At 36.3% G+C, this 27,755-nt stretch overlaps 1 protein-coding gene across 1 annotated transcript in view; it reads right to left on the bottom strand.

Moving 5' to 3' along the window:
* Nucleotides 1-1,469: 1,469 nt before the first annotated feature.
* SH3BGRL (SH3 domain binding glutamate rich protein like) overlaps nt 1,470-27,755 on the bottom strand; it is a gene marked incomplete at both ends in the record, with an annotated part of 64,002 nt that continues 37,716 nt past the window's right edge. Inside the window, 3 exons of the mRNA XM_084258237.1 lie at nt 1,470-1,502; nt 8,333-8,413; nt 13,467-13,652. Coding sequence (XP_084114363.1) covers nt 1,470-1,502; nt 8,333-8,413; nt 13,467-13,652 — 300 coding nt within the window. The remainder of the gene's footprint in view (nt 1,503-8,332; nt 8,414-13,466; nt 13,653-27,755) is intronic.

Here is a 27,755-nt window from a genome sequence, read left to right as displayed (position 1 = left end):
CTTCTTAGATGACATCAAATTAACATTTTAAAAATGGTCCCTTTTATCTGATACTTGTGCACTGGAATAGAGGCATAGAAAAATATTTTATCTTAATGTAGACTGACAACATATGCTGGACTTAACCAAAAAGTTCAAATATCTGAGAGAAAGTGACGTTTGTGATCACAAGTTGTTTTAAAATGGGAGAAACACTAAGACTGTTTTAAGCAAAGTGTTAAATGACACATGAGTGGATAAAGAAGATATAGTATACAACAGAATACCACTCAGCTATAAAAAACAAAAACTGAAATCTTGTCATTTGTAACAGTATGGATGAACTGGAGGGGATTATGCAAAACAAAATAAGACAGAAGGTGAAAAACAAATACCAGGTGATTTCACTTGTATTTGGAATATAGAGAAATAGACAGAGAAAAAAACAAAAGCAAATGAAAAAAAATTCTAGTAACATGACTGCAGAATTGAGGCTACTAAAAGCAAGAGGTTGAGGTAGGGAGATAAGTGGGAAGAGGATCCAGTGGCCTATGGTAAAGGATTATTGATGCTTTGGTGGTGGGCATGGTGTGGTAACATACACCTAAAGAGGTGTGAACTTATAACCCTAAATTATGCACAATATTGTAAACCAATGTTACCTCAAAAAAGAAAAAAATAAGACCCTATGAAAACCAATCTTGGACAATTAATTAATTAATGCCAACATATTATAGTTAATTAAGTTTCATGTCTTTGCAAAAAGATGCCATTTTATATCTTTATAACATACTTAAACATATTTCAGTGGGGCAAGCAACTTAGAAATGTGATTCCATCACAGATGTGTAGTTAAGCAAAGAACATGTCAACTGACTGAATCTATTGTTTCTGTGAGTGTCTGTGTTCCTCTGTTTCAATCAATGAAATGTACAATGAAAAGCTATCAATACACTTAGAAGCCTGGAAAACCTGGGGTTCAATACATATAAATGTCAACTACAAAAGAATGGGAAATGACAATGTTTGACATGTCATAAACATTACCTGCAACTACTTTTTAATCAGAATAATACCACATCTAAAAGGTACATAACTTGTTCACTAAAATTAAGGGGACAATTTGGCAACAAGAGACAAATTCTTTCTCCCCTTTTTAAATTCCTCAACATATAGCTACAGATAAAGCTAAGCTGCAATAATAATGCAAAAAAAAAAAAATAGTGGACAGGTGTTTGCTCTTTAAAATACACAAAATGCCTTTGCAGATAATATTATTTCATGATGTTTACTTAAAAATTTTGTTCATCTACCAGTCCTCATCATAATAACATTTTAATGGTATATTCATTATGAATGATTGCACGTGAAAATGCCAACTTATCTACTATTTCAGCATTGGACCTATATCTTTTGAAGCTAAGATAATTTTGTTTATGAAAGTAATGAAGACTCCTTTTTTAGGATACGTAAGACAGAATGTTTAAGGTTCATGCTTGCTGCTTTGCCTGGGCTTCTGCTTCCTGAAATGAAAAACAAACAAGACAGATAGTTTAAATATCACAAAACAAACATCCATGTATACCTGGTTACACCATATTAGCTCAAATTACTAGAAATATTTTATAGCAATAAAATTGTCCCCACAAAAGACTACTTAAAAATTCTTAATGTAAGAACTCTTGCCTAGAAACAGATGCAATAGAAGACTGCTTAATCATTATTACATTTTTGAAATAATTCCATAAAAGCAAGTTATTTACAAATATGGTTGATATTTTAACAGCTTATTTCCTCTGTGCAATTTTTCACAAAAACATTCTAAAACACTACCTAGGGCCTCCCTGGTGGTACAAGAGGTTGAGTGTCAGCACTATGAAGCCACCCACAGCCACTGCAGGATGAGTTCAATCCCCAGCCAGGGAGGTGACCCACATGGCACAGCAGACCTCTCCTGACTCGCCCGCTGCTCCTCTCACCAATGTATTTCAGTCAATCTGTCTGTTCTATTCCCCAGTCTGTCTCTGGTGAATCCTCTCACCCCCCACACCTCTGGCCTGTACCCCAGTTCTTGTATGCATAAAATAAATAAATATTTTTTTTAAAAAAAGAAGAAAAAGAATATTACCTGAAGTTTACAGATTGTTGAGTTTGTCTAAAGTGTAAACCATTTAGAAAATGTGTTATTTGCTAAAATGTTGCTTTGAAGTTTCATGGCAGTAGGCACAAAAAGAAGTCAGGTTTTCTTTCTTCTCTTCTGGTTCATGGAACTAAAGATTAGTGCATAGAGTCACTGGTGAAAGAAACTTCCAACTTGAGTTGTAGAAATCATGAATGTCAGAAAATATCATTCTAAATGCCTGTCACTAATTGAATAAGTCTCAGGAAAAGTGGGAATAGCTGAATTTCCAAAATGAGCCTCTGATATCAAAACCAAAAGAAGCATAAAAAGCAAAAAATGATGCTTTTTTTTTAACCAAGAAAAAGATAGAAATAAAGGAAAGAAGGAAACCAAGGAAGACACTGTTATTCATTCCTAATACATCCTTAACAAAACAGATGCAACACACTACTGACTCACCTTCCAGAACTGCTAGTCAAAAAACAATGTTGAGGGCCTCCCCTGGAGGCACAGCAGTTGAGCGCTGGGTTGCGAAGCTGCCAGCAGCCTGTGCAGTGCCAGTTCGATCCCCAGCCACCGGCGAGGGTCCCACACACAAAAAAATATGTTCCTAAAGTCTTGAAACTTCTAACATTGTGTTTGGCTATCATTTTAAAGAATAAGCTTCCAATAATATCTTCATACAATAAAATGAATTTTATACTAAGACATCTCAAAAGCCCAGCATAGAAGCCTTCCCCATATATAGATGAGGAAGCAGTGTAAAAATTGAGTATGTTCTAATGTGAAGTTCTTTTTTATTTCAGATTTATTTATTTATTTTATATAAGAACCGGGTACAGGCCAGATGTGTGGGAGGGTGAGAGGATTCACCAGAGACAGAGCAGGGAACAGAACAGGCAGACTGACAAAATGCACTGCTGAGGGGAGTAGTGGGCAAGGCAGGAGAGATCTGCTGCGCCATGTGGGACCCTCGCCAGCTGGCCGGGATCGAACTGGCGTTGCAGAGGCTGCGGATAGCTTCACAGCGCGACGCTTAACCGCCTGCGCCACCACGGGAGGCCCTCTAATATGAAGTTCTTATTAAGAACACTTAATGCCTCTGAGTAACTAGTATTTGGAAAATATCCTAGTTCCCTAAAGTATCATTTTTTTAAAGATATTTATTTATGCATACAAGAACTGGGGTACAGGCCAGAGGTGTGGGGGTTGAGAGAATTCACCAGAGACAGAGGGGGGAGCAGTACAGGCATATCTACTGAAATACACTACTGAGAGGAGCAGCAGCGTGTCAGGACAGGTCTGCTGTACCATGTGGGTAGTTCCCTGCCTGGGGATCAAACTTGTGTTGCAGTGGTTGCATATAGCTTCACAGATTGCATCTTAATCCCTTGCACCACCAGAGAAGCCTCCTAAAGTCCTATCTTTTCAATTTGCTGTAATTTGTCATAAATTATTTAGCTTTGTTACCCTTTTTAATGGAATTACAGCGTAGACATCCAAAACAAAATTCAAAATTCTTTATGTTTTTATAAAACATCATATTTAAGGTAAATTTACTTTTTTGTAATTTTTTATTCATCAAATATGCAAATTGTGTTAAATATTTACTTTACCTAAAAGAGTGTCTAGTATTTATAGACTCCTGAGTTATCTAATAAGATATAGAGGTTTAGATACAAACATATAAGGTGCTTGCCCTTGCTACTCCCAATATTTATACACAGATGTATTGGCTTTGATGGAGATAAACACAGATTCAAATTCCAGCTCAACTACTGAATTATTATGAAGCCTTAAACAAATTACTTAAATTTGACTATCCTCCTCTGTAAAATGACACTGATGACACCTAGTTCATAAGGATCATACAGAGAGAAAATAAGGTATGTGAAGTGTTTGGCCCTTTGTCTGCATCCATCCTTCTTTCCTGCTTTTCTCCTCTTCACTTTTTGCCTAGTAACTAAGACCAGCTCCACAGTTACATGTTATTGGCAAATGGTTTCTCTTTGAGGTGCAGTAAAATAGGATATGCCGAATGGAATAAATTTGCTTCAAGTCTCACAGCAAAGGCATTGTAATCCATGGTCCCTCCCTAAAGCAGGGATGTTCAATCAAAGCTAATGTGAGCACTCCTCTAACCAGCATCTTCTATTCCCTTGACATATTACTGAATACCACTTTTAAGGGGAATGGATTTCCTCTCAACATGAACATCACCAAAGTTTTAATTTTTAGTAAAAATAAATCCATTATATTATTTAATATCCCAAAACTATCACTCCCACTGTGAAATAAGAAATGCTGGTGATAAAAAATGATCTTTTGCATTAATGCAATAAATAACAAATATTTATAGGTTTTAAATGCAACCAATTTGCAAAAGAACATAAAAATCATTTGTCTTCCACAGGAGTCCTTGTTTATGGAAATATTGGCCAGAGGTTACTCTTGAAATTCAAGCTCTCCAGTGCAATGGTTTTCAATAATTTTTAAATGAAAAGAGAATCTGTGCTAATTATATGCAAAAGAAAGGGAGGAGAGTGTACATATTAGTTAGGTTCCTTTCAGTCTTTTTTTTTTTTTGTCCAATGCATAGCTTTCAAATGCAATTACACTATTAATTACATATTAAAAACAATTCTGCAGCCATTATAATGTAACTTTATAAACTCATTTATTTATTTATTTATTTTTAACTGAGGTGATATAGGGTTCCCCCATCAGGTATTACCACCATAGTGCACCCACAACTAACTTACCCATATTATACCAACATAGACCATCATACTTCCTTCCCTCTTTGTTCTGTACCCTCCCTGACTCCCTTCCTCCACTTCGTGCTTCACTTCTGTAGTCAAGTATCAAGGATTAATTTTTCACCTTGTATTTACCTGACTATTGCTTTAGTTACTTTACATTCTACATATTATTGACACCTGGTATTTATCTTTTTCTTTCTGACTTATTTTGCTTAACATCATCCTTTCAAGCACCATCCATGTTGACATAAATGGTATGAGTTCATCTTTATTAATCACTGAGTAGTATTCCATTATGTATATATACCATATCTTCTTGATCCCGTCATCTGTTCTCAGACACATAGGTTTTATAAACTCATTTTTTAATGAAATTATGAGTTCATTCAGTATATAAACTATTTTTGTTAATCTTATTTTTTGACATTTCACTTGTTTTCAAAGTTTCAGGAATACATATATCACAATGACAGGTACTTTTATTCATAAAGTTCATTCAGTATTGAATTAATTTGTTTCAGCCTACTTTTAGATATTTAAAATATTTTCAGAGTTTTAGGATTATAAATAACATTTGATTTATGTTTTTACCCATAAAGCTTATTCCATACATAAGATTATTCCATTGGGCTATGATACTGAATGTGAAAAGATGGAGTGAAAAACTATAAACATTTTTGAGGTCCCTGATACATATTTTCTGTTCTGGTGTTCAAAAGGCAGTATCAACCTGTACAATCAGTAGTAATATATGAGAGCATCCATTTCAATGTACTTGTTTCAGCATTGAGTACTATCACTTTGTTTTATCTTTGCTAATTTCATAGATGGAACATCATGTCCTTCTTTGTCACATTTCTTTTATATTTAATGTACTTTTCCAATGTGGATTAAATAGTTTTATTTCTTATTTTTTATACTTTTGTTCAGCTTTTTATTCTGAAAGACTCATTTTTTTTTAAGGGGGGAAACTGAAAACTGAGCTGAATGATTAAAAAATCATCATTCTACTATCAAATTTATCACTTTTTATCTTAAAAAAATAAATACATTCAAAAATATCTCTATCACCAACCCCCCTCAACTCCATTGTCAATTCTAGCCCTCTTGTTATCCTAAACTATCATCTCCATATTTTTCAATCCTTGATAGCATCTGAAGTTCTTTTACTCTATTATTAATCCTAGGTTTAAATAATGACGGAAAACATATCCAAATTGACTTGTTCCTCTCTGGGCTCATCAACTCTAAATTCAGCTGTGTACTCAGAGTCCTTCAATTAGAGATCCTTAGCCTATTTTCAACAAGTGAAGCCTTTAAATTCTCCTCTAAGTTCTCATGTCCCAAATTTCCCATCACTCCTAGCAAAAGACTTTTTCTTATCTCACACTAAATATAAAAATATCTTATAATGTAGAACTTCCCTAACTACCCCACATGTAAAAAGTTCTATTTTTGTGTTTCTCTCCTCGTCTCCAGACTCAGAGTACACATTTCCTCTCATTTCCAAGATGAACTTTCCTCCTGGAACACTCACTTTTATATTTCCTCCATGACTTTTGCTTCATTTTTCAATCATACAGTTTAGAACTCCCAGAGATAGCTTTAATCCTTCCCAGTACTTAAATATACCAGCATCTCATAAATTGCTAAATCCTATTACATATTGTTTTTTATGTCACCTAAATTCATCCTTTCCTTTCTGCAACTTCTTATACTTTAGGCCTCTCCACTTGTTTTCTGATAATTTATAAATTTATAAATTTCTGCAAATTTATGATAAATTTTCTACTCTGAGCTGTTCTCTTAAGGTAACCCTCTAATGAGTCAGCCTATCTCTAATGTATCATTTTTCCAATGTTCCACAAGCTATACAACTGTCAAATATACTTCCTTAAGACAAAAAATACAGACATAATCATATCATTCTCTTCCCCCATTCTCAGCCATGGTTTTTGGATGGCTAGAGGATAAAGCTGAAATTACCCAATATAGCATTAATAACCTGGCCCCAACCTACCTTGCCATTCTTACTCCTAAAGCATCCTCCTCTTTAATATGCCCTATTCTAGAGTCTGCATCTTGAACATATCATATAGAGCTACATGTTGTGGTTCTTGTTGCTCCTCTGTGATAAACATCTTAGTGTCACTTTAGTTCTTTGAAATCCCTAACAGCTGAAATGCCACTTCTTTTGTAAAACCTTCCCCAAGCTCTTTAATGGTAATTTATTATTATTTCCTCTGAATGCCTTCAGCACTTTATTCACACCAATCATAAAGAATTTATCAAAGTATTTGTTGAATTATAATTATTGGTGCACATATTTGTCATGGAATTATTTGTATACATATCTCTCATTAGGTTATAAACACTTTGAAGGTAGAGACTATGATATATTCTCTACATTTTCCCATAATCAATGTCAAGTCAGTATTTGACAATAAATACACTGAAAGAATAAATGAATGAATGATTCCTACTTTTAATTGAAAGATAGGGAGCCATAGTCACAAAAATACAGACTACACTTCCTTAATCTGCACTGAAATCAATGACAACTTGGGTTTTACTAACTTGTATAAACAAACATGCTTATCAATATTTATTGCTATTTAAATTATACAAAGCCTAAAATAAGATGTTTTATCCATGGGAAAAGAATATTTGTCAAAGAATCACAATTTCACAGTGACTCACATACAATAGTAGTAAATGGTCTCTAGAGAAAATAGGAACAATAACACAGATTCTCAAAACTGGAAAAGGAATTGTTAAGATAAAATCAGTTGCTAAGAGCAAAAAGTAAAATGATAGAGAAGGGGACACACACTCTAATTAAGCCAGCTTCTGTGGAGAAGACCTACTACAAAACACAAAATCTTATTTAAAATTCCTATCTTTGAGATACTTCATTAAATGGTCAATTTAACTTTTTCTTTTTTTTTAAATGTAGTCTCCCTTGTGAATGCTGCTATTTGGAAAAAAAAATATTTATTGTTGGTAGAGGAAAATTCCCAAATTTTAGCAGCAATCAATAACCAGTTTTAAAACTCAAATGTTCTTAGTTAATTTGAATAACTCTAGTATTTGCTCTAGCATTTCAACAATAGATGCTATCCAGAGATTCCTATTAATTAAGATGTTTTCTGTTGATATAGAAACCGTGCGTGACATCAGGAATAATAATTGACCCACTGAAATGGGTCAATGATAAATTTTCTACTTTGAGCAGTTTGATGGTGAAATAACTTTACCTACTCCCTGGTCACATTTTATGTATTTGATTTTGCACATATCTATCTGCCCTACCAAGGATTAAGTACATGAAGAGCAAGAACATTTCCTTTTAGCTATGTTCCTCATCCTCTGGCTTAACATGAGTATTTAATAAAGGTGGAAATTTTACAGATTAAAAATATACAAGTAATAAAATGGCCTATAAAGCAGAAGTAAAAGGCAATCATACCTTTGAACCAGGTGGTGCTGCCAAGCCTAAGAAGGCGTACACTGCATTATTTTCTCTGGCTTCAAAGAAAGCATCATAGTCCTTGGTGGAAAAAAGGCAAGAAAAATTAGATATATGCAACCAACAAAAGTAAAAAAAGAGCAAATTTATATTGAATTATCTCACAGGTCAATGTTTTAGGGCAAACAGGCTAACTAAATTCCATAATGTTCAAATATTGGAAAGAGTATTAAAGAGGTAAGATTTATTGCATCTCATTTAACGTGGATTATACACTTTTCTATAGGGCAAAAACTGTAAAGTGGCTTATTTCATATCACATAGAACTGAAATCTACCTCAGGGCAAGCAGCTCTCTCCATAGCCCAAAGTAGCCAACTAATTGCCTGTATGAAGTTGCTTATTTCTGGTAAGACACTATTGATTACTCCAGCTCATTTTTTCTCTTCTTTATTTATTTAGGCAGAGGCATCTTCAGAACCAACAATAGAGTAAATATCAGTTATGTATGCTTAAAATCGTATAAGAAATTAATCTGTGTTGTGTTTGGAGGAAGGGAATGGACTTTTATGGAATATGACCACAAGAGCAAATAAAGAAGTTTCAACCCTGGGATCAAAGAAAAGCCTCACATGACTGACTTAGGTTGGGATTCCCACTGTTTTCTTCTAAGGCACCAAGAATTCTCTAACTGTAAAAAAAAAAAAAAAAAGAATGACCTAAATTTGACTATATAAATAATCAAGAGAAAACACACTTAGAAACATAACCATTGTCTAAAACTACCTTCTCTTTGCTTGATTTAAAACACAAAAATATTAAGAATGATGTAAAAATTATATAATATAAAAAAAATAAATAAAACATATAAAAAGAAGAGGTCTTGTGACACTCTGGGAGAACCCAGCAGCCCCTGCCCAAACTTGTGAGCCTCCAAACCTCCATTGGGAAGGATCCAGAGTGGCCAGAGATTTTGCAACCTTCCATTAAACCCTGCCTGCCCCTGCTCAGACTAGCAGAGGTCTCATGACTTCTGCAAGACCCTACATATGCCCACACGGACCAGTGTGATTCCCACATGTTTTGGGGAGGGTGCCAGAGTAACCAGAGGTATCTAGTGCACCAGCATTTGCTCAGACCTACAAAGGCCTTGTGACGTCACACAAAGTCCCTACCAGCACCTGTACAGACTGGTGAGACCCAGGACCCACATCAAGGAGTGAACCAGAGTGGCCAGAAGCCTCACAACCTCCCAGGATGCCCTGCCAGCAGTTTTCCCAGATACATGAGAACCCTGATCAGTGAGGGGAGAAGCCACGCTCAGAGGAAAACCCACATACAGCAGCTGGGTTCCAAAGCTAAAAAGCAGAAATAAAGCAAACAAACAAACAAAAACAACAAATAGCAAAATGAGTCCCCAAGCAAATAGTGCAACACAGAAACAAATCTCCAGAACCTCAAGTCATAGACATGGAAGCTATGTTCTATCAGATACAGATTTTAGAATTAAAATTATATAGAAATTCAAATAAATAGAAGAAAACTAGGGAAAATGACTGTCCTTAGAAATAAAATCAATAAACTGAAGACAGAAAATAAAGCTCTAAATAAGAAAAATGGAGCTTTGGGATTTCAAAAGAGAAATACAGGAGATAAAAAACTCAGGAGAAAATCACGGAAATCAAATAGATCAAGTGAAACAATGACTCTGTAATTGAAGATGCAAATGTACAAACAAGTTAACTTTAGAAAAAATAAGGTCAACAAAAATAGTTTATCTACTGCATGAACTCATGCTTTCATTAAATGAATTGATACAACCTAATTGCCTCGGAACAGATGAGTGGATCAAGAATATTTGTTTATATACACAATGGAATAGTACTCAATGATCAAAAAATATGAACTCATGTCATGATGTCAACATGGATGGAGCGTGAAAGGATAATGTTAAGCGAAATAAGTCAGCAAGAGATAGATAAATACCAGGTGGTGTCACCAATATGTGGAATATAAAGTAAATTAATAGTCAGATAAAGGCAAGCTGAAAAACTAACCCTTGATAACTGACTATAGAATTGAACCACCAAGTGGGGGAAGGGAGTAGGAGCGAGGAGAGAGAACAAAGGTGGAAGGAAGTACAATGGTCTATGTTGGTATAATATGGGTGAGTTGGTTGTGGGTGCACTATGGTGGTAATACCTGATGGGGGTATCCCAATATTACCTCAGTTAAAATAAATTAATTATATATTTTTAAATGTCACACATATACAGACACGCAAGCACGCACACACACACACACACACACAAAAGCCACACATAGAAAGATGAATAGCAAAGTCCCAGCCAAAGCCCCAAGCCCTTGCCAGGCGCCCGTGACCCTCAGTCTCACTAGTAAAGACCCTGGACTGAGGACCCCAGGACAAGCATGCAGTAGGCAGTACAAGCTCCCAGGCAAGGGCCTAAGGCCTCAGCAGGTAACAGCAAACCCCAGTCCTGCTGGAAAGGACCCTAGATCCTGGAGCTCTAGTCTAGCATGTGAACAGTGGCAAGCCATCAGCCAGGCGACCGAGGCTTTGCCTGGTAGTGGTTATCCCTAGAAGCCCTGGTAAAGATCCAGAATCAACACAGGGGCACACCCAGGCCAGAAAACAAGGATGCCCACTCTCACCACTTGTATTTAACATAGTAAAGAAAGTCCTAACTAGAGCAATTAGGGAAGAGAAAGATAAAAGGGAATCCAAATAAGGAGAAAACTAAAATTATCATTATTTGAGATGACATAACATGCATAGAGAACCCTAAAGACTTCACAGAAAAACTAACTGAACAATAAACCAGCTTGGCAAAGTGTCAGGTTACAAAATCAATACAGAAAAATCAATTGCCATCCTTTAAGAAAAAAAACTGAGCTACAAGAGGAAGAAATAAAGAAAATGATTCAATTTACAATCACACCAAAAACAAAAAACCCAACCTAGGAGTAAACCTAACCAGGGCTGATGCAAAGAAAACTACTAAGCATTGTTAAATAGAAGACACAAAGAAAAGGTAAGATAGCCCCTGCTCTGGAATTGGAACAATTAACATTGTCATACTACCCAAGGCAATATAAAGGCTAACTTTAATTCTTACTAATATTACTGAAATTCACATGAAACCACATAAATACCCAAATAGCCAAAGCAATCTTAACAAAAAAAGAATGGTGGTATCACACTTCCAGACTTCACACTGTATTATATAGCAATAATAATTAAAATAGTATGCTACCAAAACAGAACACACAGACCATTGGAATAGAATTGAGATCCCAGAAGTAAAACCACATATTTATGGTGAAAAGAGATAAGAATACATACTGGAACAAGGAAAGCCTCTTCAATAAATGTTGTTTGGAAAACTGGACAGCCACATGCTAAAGAATGAAATTAGGCCATTTCACAAAATACGTAAAAATTAACTCAAAACAGATAAAAGACTTGTATGTAAGATCTGAAACTATAAAATACAGAAAAGAAAACAAAGGCAAAACACTTCATTACATAAGCTTCAGTGATGTTTTTGCAGATTTGTCTCTAGCAGCAAGGAAAACAAAAGAGAACAAACATCTGAAACTACATCAAACTAAAAATCTCTGCACAGTGAAAGAAACCATAACTAAAATGAAGAGACAATGTACCGAACGGGAGAAAATATTTCCATACCTTATATCTGACATAGTACTCATATCAAAGATTTACAACGACATCATACAACTCAACAAGAATGAAGAAAACAACATAATAAAAAATGGACAGAAGTTCTAAATTGACACTTCTCCAAAGAAAACATGCAGATGGCCAATAGGCACATGAAAAAATGTTCACCACTTATCATCAGGAAAACACAAACCAAGGGGCCTCCCTGGTGGCACAGGGGTTAAAAACAGAGCTGTCGAGCTATCAAGCTATCACCAGCCATTGCAGCACCAGTTCAATTCCCTGGCTAGCCAGGGAGGTGACCCACATGGTGCAGTATACCTCTCCTGCCTCTCCCGCTGCTCTCCCCAGCAGTATATTTCAGTAGATGTGCCTGTTCTGCTCCCCTCTCTTCGCTGAATCCTCACACCATCCCCGCACCTCTGGATTACAACCCATTTCTTGTATGCATAAACAAATAAATATTAAAAAAATAAAATCTGTAATGGATAGTTAAGGGAATTAACAGATAGCGAGAGGAGCATGTGACCTTGCTAAACAAGGACACCAAAGAGTGTCCTTATCCTTCCCATAGAAAACTATGAGCTAGAAGATATGGATTGTGCATTCTAAAATCATTTGTTCCTCGGCCATGCTAACTCTCGTGCCAAAATAATGCAAACAATTATTTATTGGAAATTCTGATAGCTCTTACGTACGTGTATCACATAGATGTGGTCATAACCACTTTGATTGTTTCAGGTGTATATGATTTTTCCCACCCCCTGCTCTTACCCAGCTCCTTTAAGATAAAAGACTGTTTTACTGATCTTGTATGGCCATAATGCCTAGAATGGCCATAGGCTACAGATGTTACTTAAATGTATAGTGAATGGAAAACAAAGGAAACTACTGCATGGTATAAATGAAGACCAGGCAAGATGTCATAATTGAAACCACCAATCACAAAGCAAAAGCTGTTTCCGTTTCCCTCATTCCATATATAAGGGCAATTAACTATCTTCAAATTTTAAGAAGATTGTATGATATGAAAATATAAGTATTACTAGTTTCATGCAAAAAATAAAATTTTCCTCTTTTTAAACCCAATTTTAATCTAAATAAGCAAAGAGGCTGAATTTTATTCAGAGGATTCTTCATGAAAAAGTCTAAAATAATACAATTGCTCTGGCAGGAATTAAGGTGAAGAAATGTAAAACCAACTACATGACCGAGGTCTGTATATGTCCAAAGTAAATTTCTGGTGAAAGATGCATCCATTTACCTCCAAGTAGCAGACAAAATATCCCAGGTTGCCCAGAATGGATAATGAAGATGAACATGAGAAATAACTGCATGCAGACTTTGGGGTGGGCATAAAAGGGGGGAGGATCTGGATAAGATGGATTTTGGGTAATCTACATCAAAAAAAGAATGTAAGTTATTTCCTTACCCCACGGTACTGGCTTTCATTGAAAATCTGAGGCGGCAGTGGGTACCCAGTGGCTGGACGACTGTTTTCAGGCACATTTTCTCTCATCCACTTCCTATTCTCTTCATTGGCTGCAATATCTTTTTCTTCAAATCCTATTTTGTTAGCTTCTAAGAAACCAAGCACATCTTGCTGTTTCTTCTTAATCTGGGACCCAAAGGACAAGACAACATATTGTTGAACAAATAACTTGTGTTGCCTTTACTTTTCAGATTCAACTAAACACAGTATTTGTAAATGAACTTAGGCTGAGAGAGTGACAGAGGAGGTTCCTTGCTTTGTTATCAAGACAATCTAACAGTTAATCAGAGGGATATTACACGCAGAGAGTCCCATGACTTAGGGCAAAACCCTTGAATATCAGAAATCAACACAGGCTGGGAAAGAGAGAGAAAACAGAGAAGAGAGTCAACCTTCAGTGAACAAGAAGTAGGTGGAAAGAAACTACTGGAAACTTTGTTCAGGGTAGGAGAATACATCCATATGTGTCTGTCATCTCAGCAAGGAGCCTTGTGAAGGGGAGAGTTAAATGCCATGGAAGCACACAAACCTGATTGGAAGGAAACATGTGGAGGAGCTGTGGTGCCCTCCCCACCCACCCAGGCCAGGTTCACAGTAAGAAGGACAAATACAGTGCTCTGGCACACCCTTTCAGACTAGCACTGGCCTCATGGAGTACACTAACCATACAAAGACTGCAGAATGCCAGATCTGGAACCCCAGAGAGAAGGGACATTGGCACTGTCACAAACAAATCAGTCCTCTCCCTCACAGAACATTCAATTGAGTGGCTGAATGCCTCCGAAGTGCTCTCCCACCCCCTGATTCAGCAACTGCAGGATTAGGTCTCAGAACCTACAGAAGCAAAAAAAAAGTCAAAAAGCTAAAAGCAAATAAAACCATGGCAACACGTGCTGGAAAAAATATAAGTATTTCAACTATCTAAATTTACCACTTCACATTAAAGAAATAATGTCATCTAAAGCAGCAAAATGGGCAGATTTAAAAAAAAAATACAACACATGGCACCTGAAACCACAAAGGAATATGACAAAGAGAGAACTCTCTAGAATCTAACCACAAAGACATGAAAGATTTTATCTGCCTATGAAATAAAGATCTCAAAATTGCCATAATAAAGAAAATCAGAACTGGAAGAAAACACCAAAAAAAGTTAAAATAACACAAGAGAACTCAAAAATTTAATCCAAGAGAAAGAATAAAATTCAGAAAAACAAATAACCTGAAATATGATATAAAACAGAAAATAAAAATTGACCTTTTAAATAAAAAAATAAGAGGCATACTCCCAGCTAGATTGCAACAAAACAAAGCCAAAAAGCACATGAAAGTAAGACAGATGACAACAGCGAGCACTAGGAACAGCATCTAGAAGAGAGGGACAAATGTGATCAGCAGTAAAGGAGCAGAATAGAACTAGAAAAGGCCAGGCACAGCACCCTTCACTAGGGTGAGCTGCACAACGGGATCTAGAAGCAGTAATTGGCAGACACCAACATGGCTTTAATAAACTCCATGAGTGAGCATGAAGTGGAGGTGGAGCCACCCCCAGCATATACCCCACTGATGTAAGTTCCCTGAAAGAGTTCAAGGTTTGAGCTATCCCTAGGGGATGCCCCACAGACATAAGGGTAGCCTCAGCAGACTCCCTGAACAAGCATGAGTGTGGAACTCCTAACAGACATCTCCCCAATATCATTGCAGCTGGAAAGCTCCTAAAAGGGGCTTGAAAGCAGACCTACACAGCAAGTGCCCCAGCAACATTGGCACAACTTTGGCAATCTTCATAAAGGGGTGTTAGAGAAGACTTGCTCAAACAGACACAGTCATATGTGTAGCCACAGTGAACTCCAGGAAGCAGTCTGAGGGTGGGCCCACCATAGCAGACCCTCACTAACATGAAAAATTTGGGAAGAAGTACAGTTATCATTATTTGCATATGATGTAATATACATAAAGAATCATAAAGACTCCAAGGAAAAACTATATGCAAACAATGAGCTTAAAGAAAAATAAATTAAGAAAACCATCCCACTTACAATCTCACCAAAACAAGCAAACAAACAAACAAAAAAAAATACCTGGGAATATAGAGAAACCAAACACAGTTTAGTTTGACAAAGACAAACTATAAAATCTATCCTTGGAAACTGATAGTAGATCTGAGGCATCCAAGAAGGGAGGAGGAGAGAGTTGGAGAGGGGTAAAGATGAGAATGGGGAGGGGAAAAGCACAATGGACTATGGCAGAAGACTAAGAGCACTTTTGTGGGAAATCTATGAAAAGACACCCTACCGAATGGGAGAAAGTGTTTCCACACCATGCTTCCAACAAAGGACTAAAATCAAAAATATACAAGGAACTCATAAAACTCTACAGAAACGAAACAACCCAATCAAAAATGGGCCAAAGAACTAAACACACACCTCTCCAAAGAAGACAACTCACACCTGTCAAAATGACCCAGATCAAAACTATTTCTCATGGATACTCTTTCCCTTCATCTCTGATGGTTAAAACTCATTTTTTTGAAATTTAATTCAAATACAGCCTTTGGGTTCATCTCCTCCATACCCAGCACATGTGCTCTTTTCTATTAAGTAATGTGTGGACAATATCAGCAGTGGAGTACAAGAAAATGTTTGATGATCACAGAATCTCTAGCTTTTAAAATTGAAATTTTGTATTTGAGTCTATGTCCTTGAGTTAAGTTTGCTATAAAGGCTGTAAATTGGGTAAACAAATACAAATATGAATAACAGTTAGCATCTGATTGGTCAGGATAATAACTAAAACCACACAGAAACTGGAAAGAAGAACTGAGAGCCATATTAGGACCAACGATTTAGAATCAGAAATAAACAAATAAAATATAGTTGTCATTTACAAACTATACAAGTTTGATAAGAAAAAGTCTAGCAATAACACATCAATGGTTCAGAAAAAGATGGCTGCTTACACAACTAAATAAGTGAATTTGTGACGTTTGTGAAGGTTATACAACAAGGAGAAAATAAAGGAGAGTGTTGGAAGTGATACATGAGATGAAGAGAAGTCCTGGATATAGTTAATAAGTGGTAAAGTAGGGATTTGAACCCAGATCAATCTGATTTTGCAATACCAGTGGATTTTCAACCCTTAGTGTGACTTGGAATATAACTAGACAAAGGAATCTACACTTTAAAACCACCCCTCCAGGATACCACCCCTCAACTGCTTCTTGCTGTTCACTTGAGATACTATTTCTCTCCTCCCTATTTTCATGCCAGCCCTCCAGGGATACTCAACTACCTAGAAAGCCTGGCATTATAAAAATACAAGTTCTATGATCTCTTCTTTTTTTCTTAAGCTTCCAAGCTCTGGATTCTTAAATTGGAGACTACTTTAAACCTCCCCAAAGATGAGAGCTATGACCTTTGAGACAGTTTGGTAGAAGTCTCTGCTAGATATACTAGATTCCAAACCCTTAGACTCATATATACATTTTTTTTTGCCAAAGTTAAACATCATTAACTTAAGTTAATTAATTAACTTAAGTTAGTTAATTAATTAATTAAGTAAACTTAATTTATTGAGTGCACCCTATGTGCTTGCCATAGTGTACAGCATATCACATTCTCTCTTTTTTATTTTATATATTTTTACATCATTTTTCATTTTTGTACAATGTATGCACCTATTTAAAAAAACTAGCAACAACAAATGTTGGTGAGGATATGAAGAAAAAGGAACTCTACTACACTTCTGGTGGGAGTGAAAGCTGGTGCAACCACTGTGGAAAGCTGTGTGGAGTTTCCTCAATCTGCTAAAAATAGAGCTTCCATATGATCCAGCAATTCCACTCTTAGGTATTGACACATTCTCTCTTAATCTTTAAATCTGTAAGGTTGAAAGTCATCTTTGTTCGACAGATAGATATCACTGGAAGGAAAAGTTAAGTAATCGGCTTAACCATCAGTAAATGGTGGTTGAAACTACTACATGAGACTTGAACCCATGTAACCTGAGTGCACAACCTGTGCTTTTAATTGTTCAACTCTATGGCCTGTGGAAAATAAGATGTTTCATGACAATTTGCCAGCTCAGAAATATCTGCAATAACTACTAACAAGTTGACAGCACTGTCACAAAAAAAATTAAAAGGCAAGGGCAAAGGGCATAATCCAAAACCCATAACAATAATCCTCGTGATATAAGAACATGCCTGATAAGCCTCTATTATCAAGCACAAATAGTCATATCAAGTATTCATGTGCCTCAAAATCCAGTGAGGTTTAATGATCCTAGAAAGTGACAGAATTGGGAAAAGTATGAATAATCCCAGTTAAAAATTATCTAAGAACTTTGAAGCTTATATAAGGTCTATTGTTATGTTAAATATAAATATATCAATATATCCTCTCACAATAGAAGAAAGCTTTCCAAAAAACTCAATAGTTCAGAAGATGTTGCAGTCACATAAATCATAAAACAGAGTAATAAGCAATCACATCTACTAACTGTATGTGGATATAAAGTAACTGGAATACATAGGGAAAAAATCATTAAAATCAAAAAAGTTGCACTGCACTGAACTATTCATTAATTGCACTTTACAAAATCCATTAAAGTCAGCTGAAGAGAAAGTGAGGAAAATAATTTCCTCATGCACAAAGCAGAATTGATTTTATCATGAGAGCTCTATTATTGTTAGCAAGGGAAAGAGTAATTTCTTTTTTAAAAAGATTTATTTATTTATACAAGCATTGGGTACAGTCAGAAGTGCAGGAGGGTGAGAGAATTCACCAGAGCCAGAGCGGGGAACAGAACAGGCAGACCAACAAAATACACTGCTGAGGGGAGCAGCAGGCGGCAGGAGAGGTCTGTGTGCCATGTGGGATCCTCGCCTGTGACTGGGGATCGAACCAGCGTTGCAGAGGCTGCGAGCAGCTTCGCAGCCCAGCGCCCAACTGCTGCACGACCAGGGGAGGCCTGAGAGAGTAATTTCTATTTTAGTACAATCTATTTGTAATGTGACCCTACATCTTCATATGCAATTTGAGGTACTTAGAAAGGGCCAAGAATGGAACATCTACATTTATGTTATCTGCTTCAGGTAACACATGGAAAATATTTTTATTAAGGTAACATTGCATTATAAAACTATATAAGTTTCAAGTGTACATTATTGAAAACATGTATATATACTATATAAAGATCAATCACTAAAGCACCACTGGGGCAGACCACGGGCACAGGAAAGTGACCTTCTGACTCGCCATCTTAGAATAGGGATGTTTGCTTTCACTGAGACTGCATGGAACTGGGAAAGGGCTGCCCCCACAGCCAGAAGTGAGCTGAAAAGCCCCCACGCTCTAGGCCCTGTCTGTCTTTCAGTCGGATCCCAGAGGGGTATCTGGCCAGCGCAGGGGGCAGACCATGGACACAGAGAAGTGCCCTTCCAACTTGCCATTTTAGAATGGGTTCTTCGTGTCAAACAAGACTGCTTGGAACTGGGAGCTGAAGACCCCCCACAAGCCAGGCCCCACCTGGTAGGGAGTTGGAGCCCAGAGGGGGATCCAGCAATTTGGAACCCAGTGACCAATCCAGCCACACCACCTTCAGGTCAGTCTGTGGAACCTTAAGACACACCATTGGAATTTAGCAAATAAAGATGGAGGAGATATTCTGTGACAGTGACCATTAACATATTCATAGCAACACTGCCCTACTGGACTTCTGGCATAACAATATTTGACTCGACTGAATCACTAGTTTCCAAAACCGAGAAAGAGCACACCAAAAAGATGCCAGCAAGTACCAGCCTCACAGTGTCCCAACGCATAGGACAAGTTAGAAAACAAGCAGCAGGGAGGAAAAACAAACAAACAAACAAGCAACCAAACAAGTTCTCAGGGAAAAGACACACCACAAAAAGAAAATCACCCACCAGATTGCAACAACAGTGACTTTGAAGAATTTCTGAGCCTTCCAGAAAGAGAATTTAAAATTCCCTTGATTAGAAAACTGACAGAAGTCATAACGAAAAAAAAAATGACAAGGGAAAAATAATCAATGATCAGAAGAATGAAATTGAGTCCCTAAAGAGGGAAGTGAAAGAAATGCAGGAGATCGAAGGATTAATGGGGGAGCTAAAGAACTCTGGAAAAAGCAGTGAATGCAGAATAGATGAAATGGAAGAACAAATAAGTACTCTAGGAGATGCAGAAATAAAAAGAACCAAACAGAAAAGGAAAGAGAAGTACAAATGAAAAAGAATGAAGAAAGACTTCAGGAACTATCTGACTCCATGAGGAAAATAAATATAAGAGTTATAGGAATCCCAGAAAGAGAGGAGAGAGACCTAGGAAGAGAGAAACTATTCAAGGAAATAATTGAGAACTTCCCAAACATGAAGAAGGAGCTGAAAATAGACACACAAGAAGCAAGAACACCAAACTTCCATGATGAAAGTAAAAATAGAGCATGACACATAATAGTAAAGCTCCCAGGAATTCAAGACAAGGAAAAAAAATAATGAAGCTGACAAGAAGGAAGAAACAGATAACATACAAAAGAAAACCAATCAGGCTGACATCAGACTTCTCCAAAGAAACACTACAGGCAAGGAGAGAGTGAAGGGACATAGTCAACAGACTCCAGGACAAAAATGCCAACCAAGAAAACTCTATCCCCCAAAGTTTTCCTTCCTCTATGAAGAAAGAATAAAGACTTTCCCAGACAAACAGATACTCCAGAATTTCATTATGACTAAACCCCCACTCCAAAAAACACTACAAGGAGTCGGACAGAAAGCCTGAACCAACAGAGGGATGAATAACAAAGAAACAAATATATATATATATAAATATAAATAAATAAACAAATAAATAAATAAAACCAGAGAAAAGACAAACAAAAGGGCAAATACAGAGGCTAACATATCAATATTATATTATCAGAGTCCCAGGCTGGATTAAGAATCAAAACCCAACCTTTTGCTGTCTCCAGGAAACTCACTAAACTACAAAAGATAAAAATAGACTCAAAGTTAAAGGACGGAAAACAATCCTACAAGCAAATGGACCAAAAAACAAGGCAGGAACAGCTATACCTATATCAGATAAAAAAGATTTCAAACTCAAAAAGGTAAAAAGAGACCCAGACAGTCACTATATTATGATGAAGGGGACAATACTTCAAGAAGATATAACACTCATTAACATATACTCACCAAATGAAGGAGCACCAAAATATATCAGAAAACTATTATCATCTCTGAAAAGACATCAGAGAAAACACATATGTAGTAGGAGACTTCAAACACAACAATCAACAATGGATAGATCAACAAGACAAAAAAATAAATAAGGACATTAAAGCTCTAAATAAGGATCTAGACCTCATGGGATTAACAGACATCTGTAGATCACTATACCCAGAAAAATTTGAGTACACATTTTTCTCAAGTGAACATAGATCATTCTCCAGGATCGATCACATACTGGAACATAAGACAAACATCAACAGATACACCAAGATTGAAATCATACCAACCATCTTCTCTGACCATGAAGACATCAAACTAGAAACAAATCATAAAAAGAACAAGGAACCCTCACACCTCATGAAGATTGAAACCCACACTACTTGAAGACCACTGGACTAATGAGGAGATCAAAGAAGAAATTAATTAAAACATACTTTCAGTTGAATGATAAGGAGGACACCAATTTCCTAAATGTATGGGATGCAGCAAATTCAGTAATAAGGGGAAAACACATAGCAATACAGGCTCACATCAAGAAACAAGAAAGAACTCAAAGAAACAACCTAATCTCACATCTTAAAGAACTAGAAAAGGAACAACCATAAAAACCCTAAAACCAGTAGAAGGAAGGAAATAATAAAAATCAAGCAGCAATAAATGAAATAGAAACTAAAAAAAAAAAAAAAATCTAAAAGATCAACAAAACCAAAAGTTGGTTCTTTGAAAAAAAATGAAGAAAATAGTCAAAACCCTAGCCAGGCTTGCAAAGGAAAAATGGGAGAAAACACGAATAAACAGGATCACAAATGAAAGAGGAGCAATCATAACAGACACAGCAGAAATCAAGAGAATAATCAGAAACTACTGTAAACAGTTATATGCAAACAAGCTCAACAATCTAGAGGAGATGGACAAATTCCTACAACTTTACAATCACCCAAGGCTAGATAAGAAGAAATAGAACACCTTAACAGACCAATTACAAGCAGTGAAATTGAAATGGTCATCAAAATCCTCACCAAAAACAAAAGCCCAGGACCAGAAGGATTTAAAAATAAATTCTATCAAACATTCAGAAATGAATTAGTGCCTATCCTTCATAAACTTTTCCAAAAATTTGAGAAGGAAGGGATAATACCAAACACATAATACGAAGCCAATATTACACTAATACCAAAATCGAACAAGGACAACACAAAAAAACAAAAACAAAATACAGGCCAATTTCTCTAATGAACACTGATGCAAAAATACTAAATAAAATTTTAGCTATCAGAAACCAACAATGTATCCATAAGATAATTCACTACGACAAAGTAGGATTTATTCCAGGGACACAAAGATGGTTCAACAGCCGAAAATCAAACAATGCAATCCAACATATCAACAAAAAGAAATATAAAAACCATATGATAATATCAATAGATGCTGAGAAAGCTTTTGACAAAGTACAGCACCCATTTACAATAAAGGCCCTTGAAATTCTCAGGACAGAAGGAACATAGCCAATATCATTCTCAATGGTGAAAAGTTGGCAGCATTTCCATTAAGATCTGGAACAAGACAAGGATATCCACTCTCACCACTGTTTTTCACCATAATACTGGACGTCCTAGCCAGAGCAATAAAACAAGGAAAAGACATACAAGGAACCCAAATAGGCAAGGAAGAAGTCAAACTATCACTATTCATAGATGATATGATAATATACAGAGAGAACCCCAAAAACTCCACAGAAAAACTAATTAAACTAATCAATCAGTTTAGTAAAGTAGCAGGATACAAAATCAACACTGAAAAATCAGTAGCCTTCCTATACACAAATAACAAATATGAAGAAGAAATCAAGATAACCATCCCTTTTATTATTGCAACACTAAAAAATCAAATACTTGGGAATAAACCTAACAAAAGAGGTAAAGGACATATACAAAGAAAACTATAAAACACTGTTAAAAGAAATAGAAGACAACACAAAGAAATGGAAAGACATCCCCTGCTCATGGATTGGAAGAATTAACATGATCAAAATGGCCATCCTACCAACAGCAATTTACAGATTCAATGCTATTCCAATAAAAATTTCAATGACATTCTTCAAAGAAATAGAAAAAGTATTGATGAAATTCATATGGTGCCACCAAAAACCCCTAATAGACAGAGCTCTCCTGAAAAAAAAAAGGGGGGGGGAAATGGAGACATCACATTCCCAGACTTCAAACTATACTACAAAGCCATAATAATAAAAATCTGCACGGTACTGGGACAAGAACAGACACACAGATCAACGGAACCAAACAGAAAAACCAGAAATAAACCCACAGATTTATAGACAACTAATCTTTGACAATGGAGCAAAGAATATGCAATGGAACAAAGAAAGTTTGTTCAATAAATGGTGCTGGGAAAACTGGGTCACCACATGCAAAAGAATGAAGCTTGACTACTACCTCACACCATGCACAAAAACCAACTCAAAATGGATTAAAGATCTAGACATAAGACCCAAAACCATAAAATATATAGAAGGATATATAGGCGAAACATTACATGACATACACCTCAGTAACATCTTTAAAGTCTCATCACCCAAAGCAATGATAGTGAAGGCAAAGATAAACAGCTGGGACTACATCAAATTAAAGAGGTTCTGTACAGCAAAAGAGACAGTAACCAAAACAAACAGACAAACCACTGACTGGGAGAAAATTTTCGCACAAAACTCTAATGATAAAGGACTGATCACAAAAATCTACAAAGAGCTGAAGAGTCTCAACAAAAACAAAGTAAATAATCCAGTCAAAAAAGGATCACTTGCAATCAGGGAAATGCAAATCAAAACTACAATGAGATACCATCTTACACCAGTGAGAATGGCGCATTAAAAAAAAAGTAGAGACAACAAATGTTTGTGAGGATTGGGAGAAAAAGGAACTCTCCTGCACTGCTGGTGGGAGTGCAAACTGGTCTAACCACTATGTAAAGCTGTGTGGAGATTCCAGACCTACTAAAGATGGAGCTTCCATATGACCTGGCAATTCCACTCCTAGGTATTTACCCAAATGACACAGAATCATTAATTCAAAAGGGCAGCTGCACCGCTATGTTTATAGCAGCACTATTTACAGTAGGTAAGCTATGGAAACAACCCAAATGCCCAAAAATAGATGACTGGATCAAGAAGATGTAGTACATATACACAATGGAATACTATTCATCAATCAAAAAAAAAAAAAAAACTTGGGGGCCTCCCTGGTGGCGCAGCAGTTGAGCGCTGGGTTGCGAAGCTGCCAGCAGCCTCTGCAGCGCCGGTTCAATCCCGGGCCACTGGGCGAGGGTCCCACACGGCGCTCAGACCTCTCCTGCCGCCCGCTGCTCCCCTCAGTAGTGTACCTCGTCAGTCTGCCTGCTTTGCTCTCCCCTCTGGCTCTGGTGAATTCTCTCACCCTCCCGTGCTTCTGACTGTACCCCAGTGCTTGTATAAATTAATAAATAAATCTTAAAAAAAAAGATAAACTCATGCAATTTGCAGCAACATGGATGGAGGTGGAAGGGATTATGCTCAGTGAAATAAGCCAGAAAGAAAAAGAAAAATACCAGATGGTCTCACTCATAGCAGGAATTTAGAAAACCTAAATAAGCAACCAGGAAAAAGACTAATTGTAATAAAGTAAAAATCAAAATCAACAAACAACTAGAAGCCAGAGACACACTATGGGGGTTGGGGGGTGGTAGGAGGGATTAAGGTCAAAATAAGGGGGGTGGTGGGAATGGTGTGTACTATAACCAAGATGAAAAAATCATACATTGTGCAAAAATGAAAAATGATGTAAAATATATAAAATAAAATATAAAAAATAAAAATCAACAATGATTTAAAATATATATATATGAAAAAAATGAAAAAAATTCATCACTAAAAGTCCAATTCTATCATTCACCATATAACCGTCTCCTTTTTTCCCAATTTCCCCTCCTCTTTTTCTTTCTTAAAACCACTAATTGGTCGTATACTCTAAAAGTCTGTTTTTATCTTATTTACTTCATCTTTGTTTTCTCCATATACAGCATATGGGTGAAATCCATATGATATTTGTTTTTCTCTGGCTTATTTCTAAGCACAAGTCCCACTAAGTTCATCCATGTTGTTGCAAATGATAGTATTTCATCTCTTTTATAGCTGTATAGTATTTCATTTTGTATATGTACCACATCTTTATCCATTTGTCAGTTGATGAGCACTTAGATCATTTCCAGTTCTTGGGAAATATTAGTGCAGTAAGCATGGGTGTACATATATTTATTCACAAGTGTTTTTAATTTAGGGGGGTAAATACCTAGAAGTGGAATAACTAGATTCTATGACATTTCTATTTTTAAGTTTTCTTTCTATTTTTAAAATTTTGAGGAACTTCCATAATGCTTTCCATAACGGCTGTGCCAATTTACAATCCCACCAATGGTTTTTAAGGGTTCCCTTCAATCCTTACCTTCTCCAACACTTGTTGCTTCTTGTTTTTGAATAAGAGCCAATTCTCACTGGTATAAGATGATATTTCATTGTTTCTTTGATTTGCATTTCCCAAATAACAGGAGATGATAAACATCCTTTCAAGTGCCTATCTGTATATCTCCTTTGGATAGTATGCAGTTCTTCTGCCTATTTTTTTTTTTATAGAGGCATGTTTTATTTATTTATTTATTTGTTTGTTTGTTTATTTGTTTTGTTTATACATGCACTGGGTACAGTTAGAAGCGCGGGAGGGTGAGAGAATTCACCAGAGCCAGAGCAGGGAGCAGAGCAGGCAGAAGGACCGAAGTACACTGCTGAGGGGAGCAGCGGGCGGCAGGAGAGGTCTGCGCGGCATGTGGGACCCTCCTCCAGTGGCCAGGGAGCAGCCGGGGATAGAACCTGCGCTGCAGAGGCCGCGGACAGCTTCGCAACCCAGCGCTCAACCACTGCGCCACCAGGGAGGCCCTCTTCTGCCTATTTTTTAATCAGTTTATTTGTTTAGTTTTTTATCTTTTTTATACTTTAGCTACTAGTCCCTTGTCAGATGCATGATAGGCAATTATATTCTTCCATCCAGTAGTATGTCTTTTAGTTTTGATACAGGTTTCTTTCAGTATGTAGAAGCCTTTAGTTTGTTGTAATGCCATTCACTTATTTTTGCTTTTCTTTCCCTTGCAATTAGAGTTGAGTCCCCAAATGCACCTCGAAGGTTTATGTCAACAATTGTACCATTTAAAAAAATTATACAACATTATCAAGTAGGATGTATTTCAGGGATGCAATGATGGTTCAGCATATGCATATCAATAAACATGATATATCACATCAACAAAAGGAAAGACAAAGATCATGATCTTCTCAATAGACACTTAAAAATCATTTGACAGGATTCAACGAACTTTTAGGATAAAACTTTCAACAAAATGGATATGAAGGAAACACACCTCAACATAATACAAGCCATACACAACAAACCCAGAGCCAACACCACCTGCAATGGAAAAACTGAAAGATGTTCCTCTAAATTCAGGAATAAGACACAGATGTTGGCTGTCATCACTACTAGACATTATAGTTGTGTAAGACCTAGCAAAATCAATTTTTATAAGAAATAATAGAAAAGTATCTAAATTAGAGAGGAAGAATTAAAACTATTAGTATTCCATATGAAATGTTAATATACATAGAAAATTCCAAAGATTCTGGTAAAATACTCCTAAAAATAGTAAATGAATACAGTAAAGTAACTGACTACACAATTAATATACAAAAACCTGTTGTATGTCTCTATGAAAATAATAAACTAGTAGAAAGAGAAATTTGGCAAATAATCCCATTTACAATTGCATCAAAATGAATTAAATACCTTGGAAAAATTTTAAACAATTAAGTAAAAGACCTGTGTTCTGAAAACAGTAAGAATTTATTGAAAGAAATAAAAGACACAAAGAGATGGAAAGGTATCCCAGCTTATGGACTGGAAGAATTAACATCATTAAAATGGTAGTATTACCTAAAGCACTGTAGGGATTCATTGCAATCCCTGTTAAAATCCCAATGACATTTTCATTGAAATGTAACAAAAAATCATGACACTTATTATAAAAGATCCTTAGAGCCAAAACACTCCTGAGGAAATAAGATAAAAATGGTCTCTGCTATATAAAAGATGAACTCGTCATTTGCAACACCAAGGCACCTATATCCCTCAAATATTCCAAGCTCATTTCCTCCTCTGGGTCTTTGAAGTTGCTATTCCTCTGCCTGTGTTCTTTTTCTTGCATGTCGTCACCTCATTCTTCCTTTATAGCTTTAAGACTAAGCTTAATTATTACCTATATAGTGGGACCATCCTTAATCATACTACTTAAATTAAGTCTCTTGTTATGTTCACACTAATCCCCATTCTTTTACTTCATGACACATATCACAAGTAGTAATTACATATTTTATTATGTGTTAACTTCTGTTTTTCCCCTAGGGAAATATATTTATTGTTCTGTGTTGTTAATACATTCATTAGTAATCTGAGAAGTTCTGATATTCTATATCCTGACATATATAGTGCAGCATAAAATTTTCTTCATCTTCTGCTGCCATCATCTTTTAAGCCACATCTGCCCTACTAGACCTACAAACTTCACTCTAGCCTTGTGGAACCATTGTAAATTCTAAACACCCTTGGAATATATGTATGTTTTGAGTACGTTCGAGGTGCCTCTACCCATTTTCGTTCTGGTTATTGAGTTTTGACTCTATTTTTGTTGAGGGTCCATACCTTTCCCACCATTGGTGCATTTGGTTGAGGTGAAGATGTCCCAAACTTTGGTTGCAGGAGTAGAATTGTGACCTAGGAATGACTAATCAAAATCACATACTCTTTTTTTTTTAATTCTTTATTGAGGTAGCATTGGTTTGCAACACTATATATGATTTAGGGGAATAGGTTCAGACCTACTCAGATGTA

Source organism: Talpa europaea (genome assembly GCF_964194135.1).
Source record: "Talpa europaea genome assembly, chromosome: X".
Lineage (NCBI taxonomy): Eukaryota > Metazoa > Chordata > Mammalia > Eulipotyphla > Talpidae > Talpa > Talpa europaea.
This window is presented reverse-complemented; position numbering and strand designations above follow the sequence as displayed.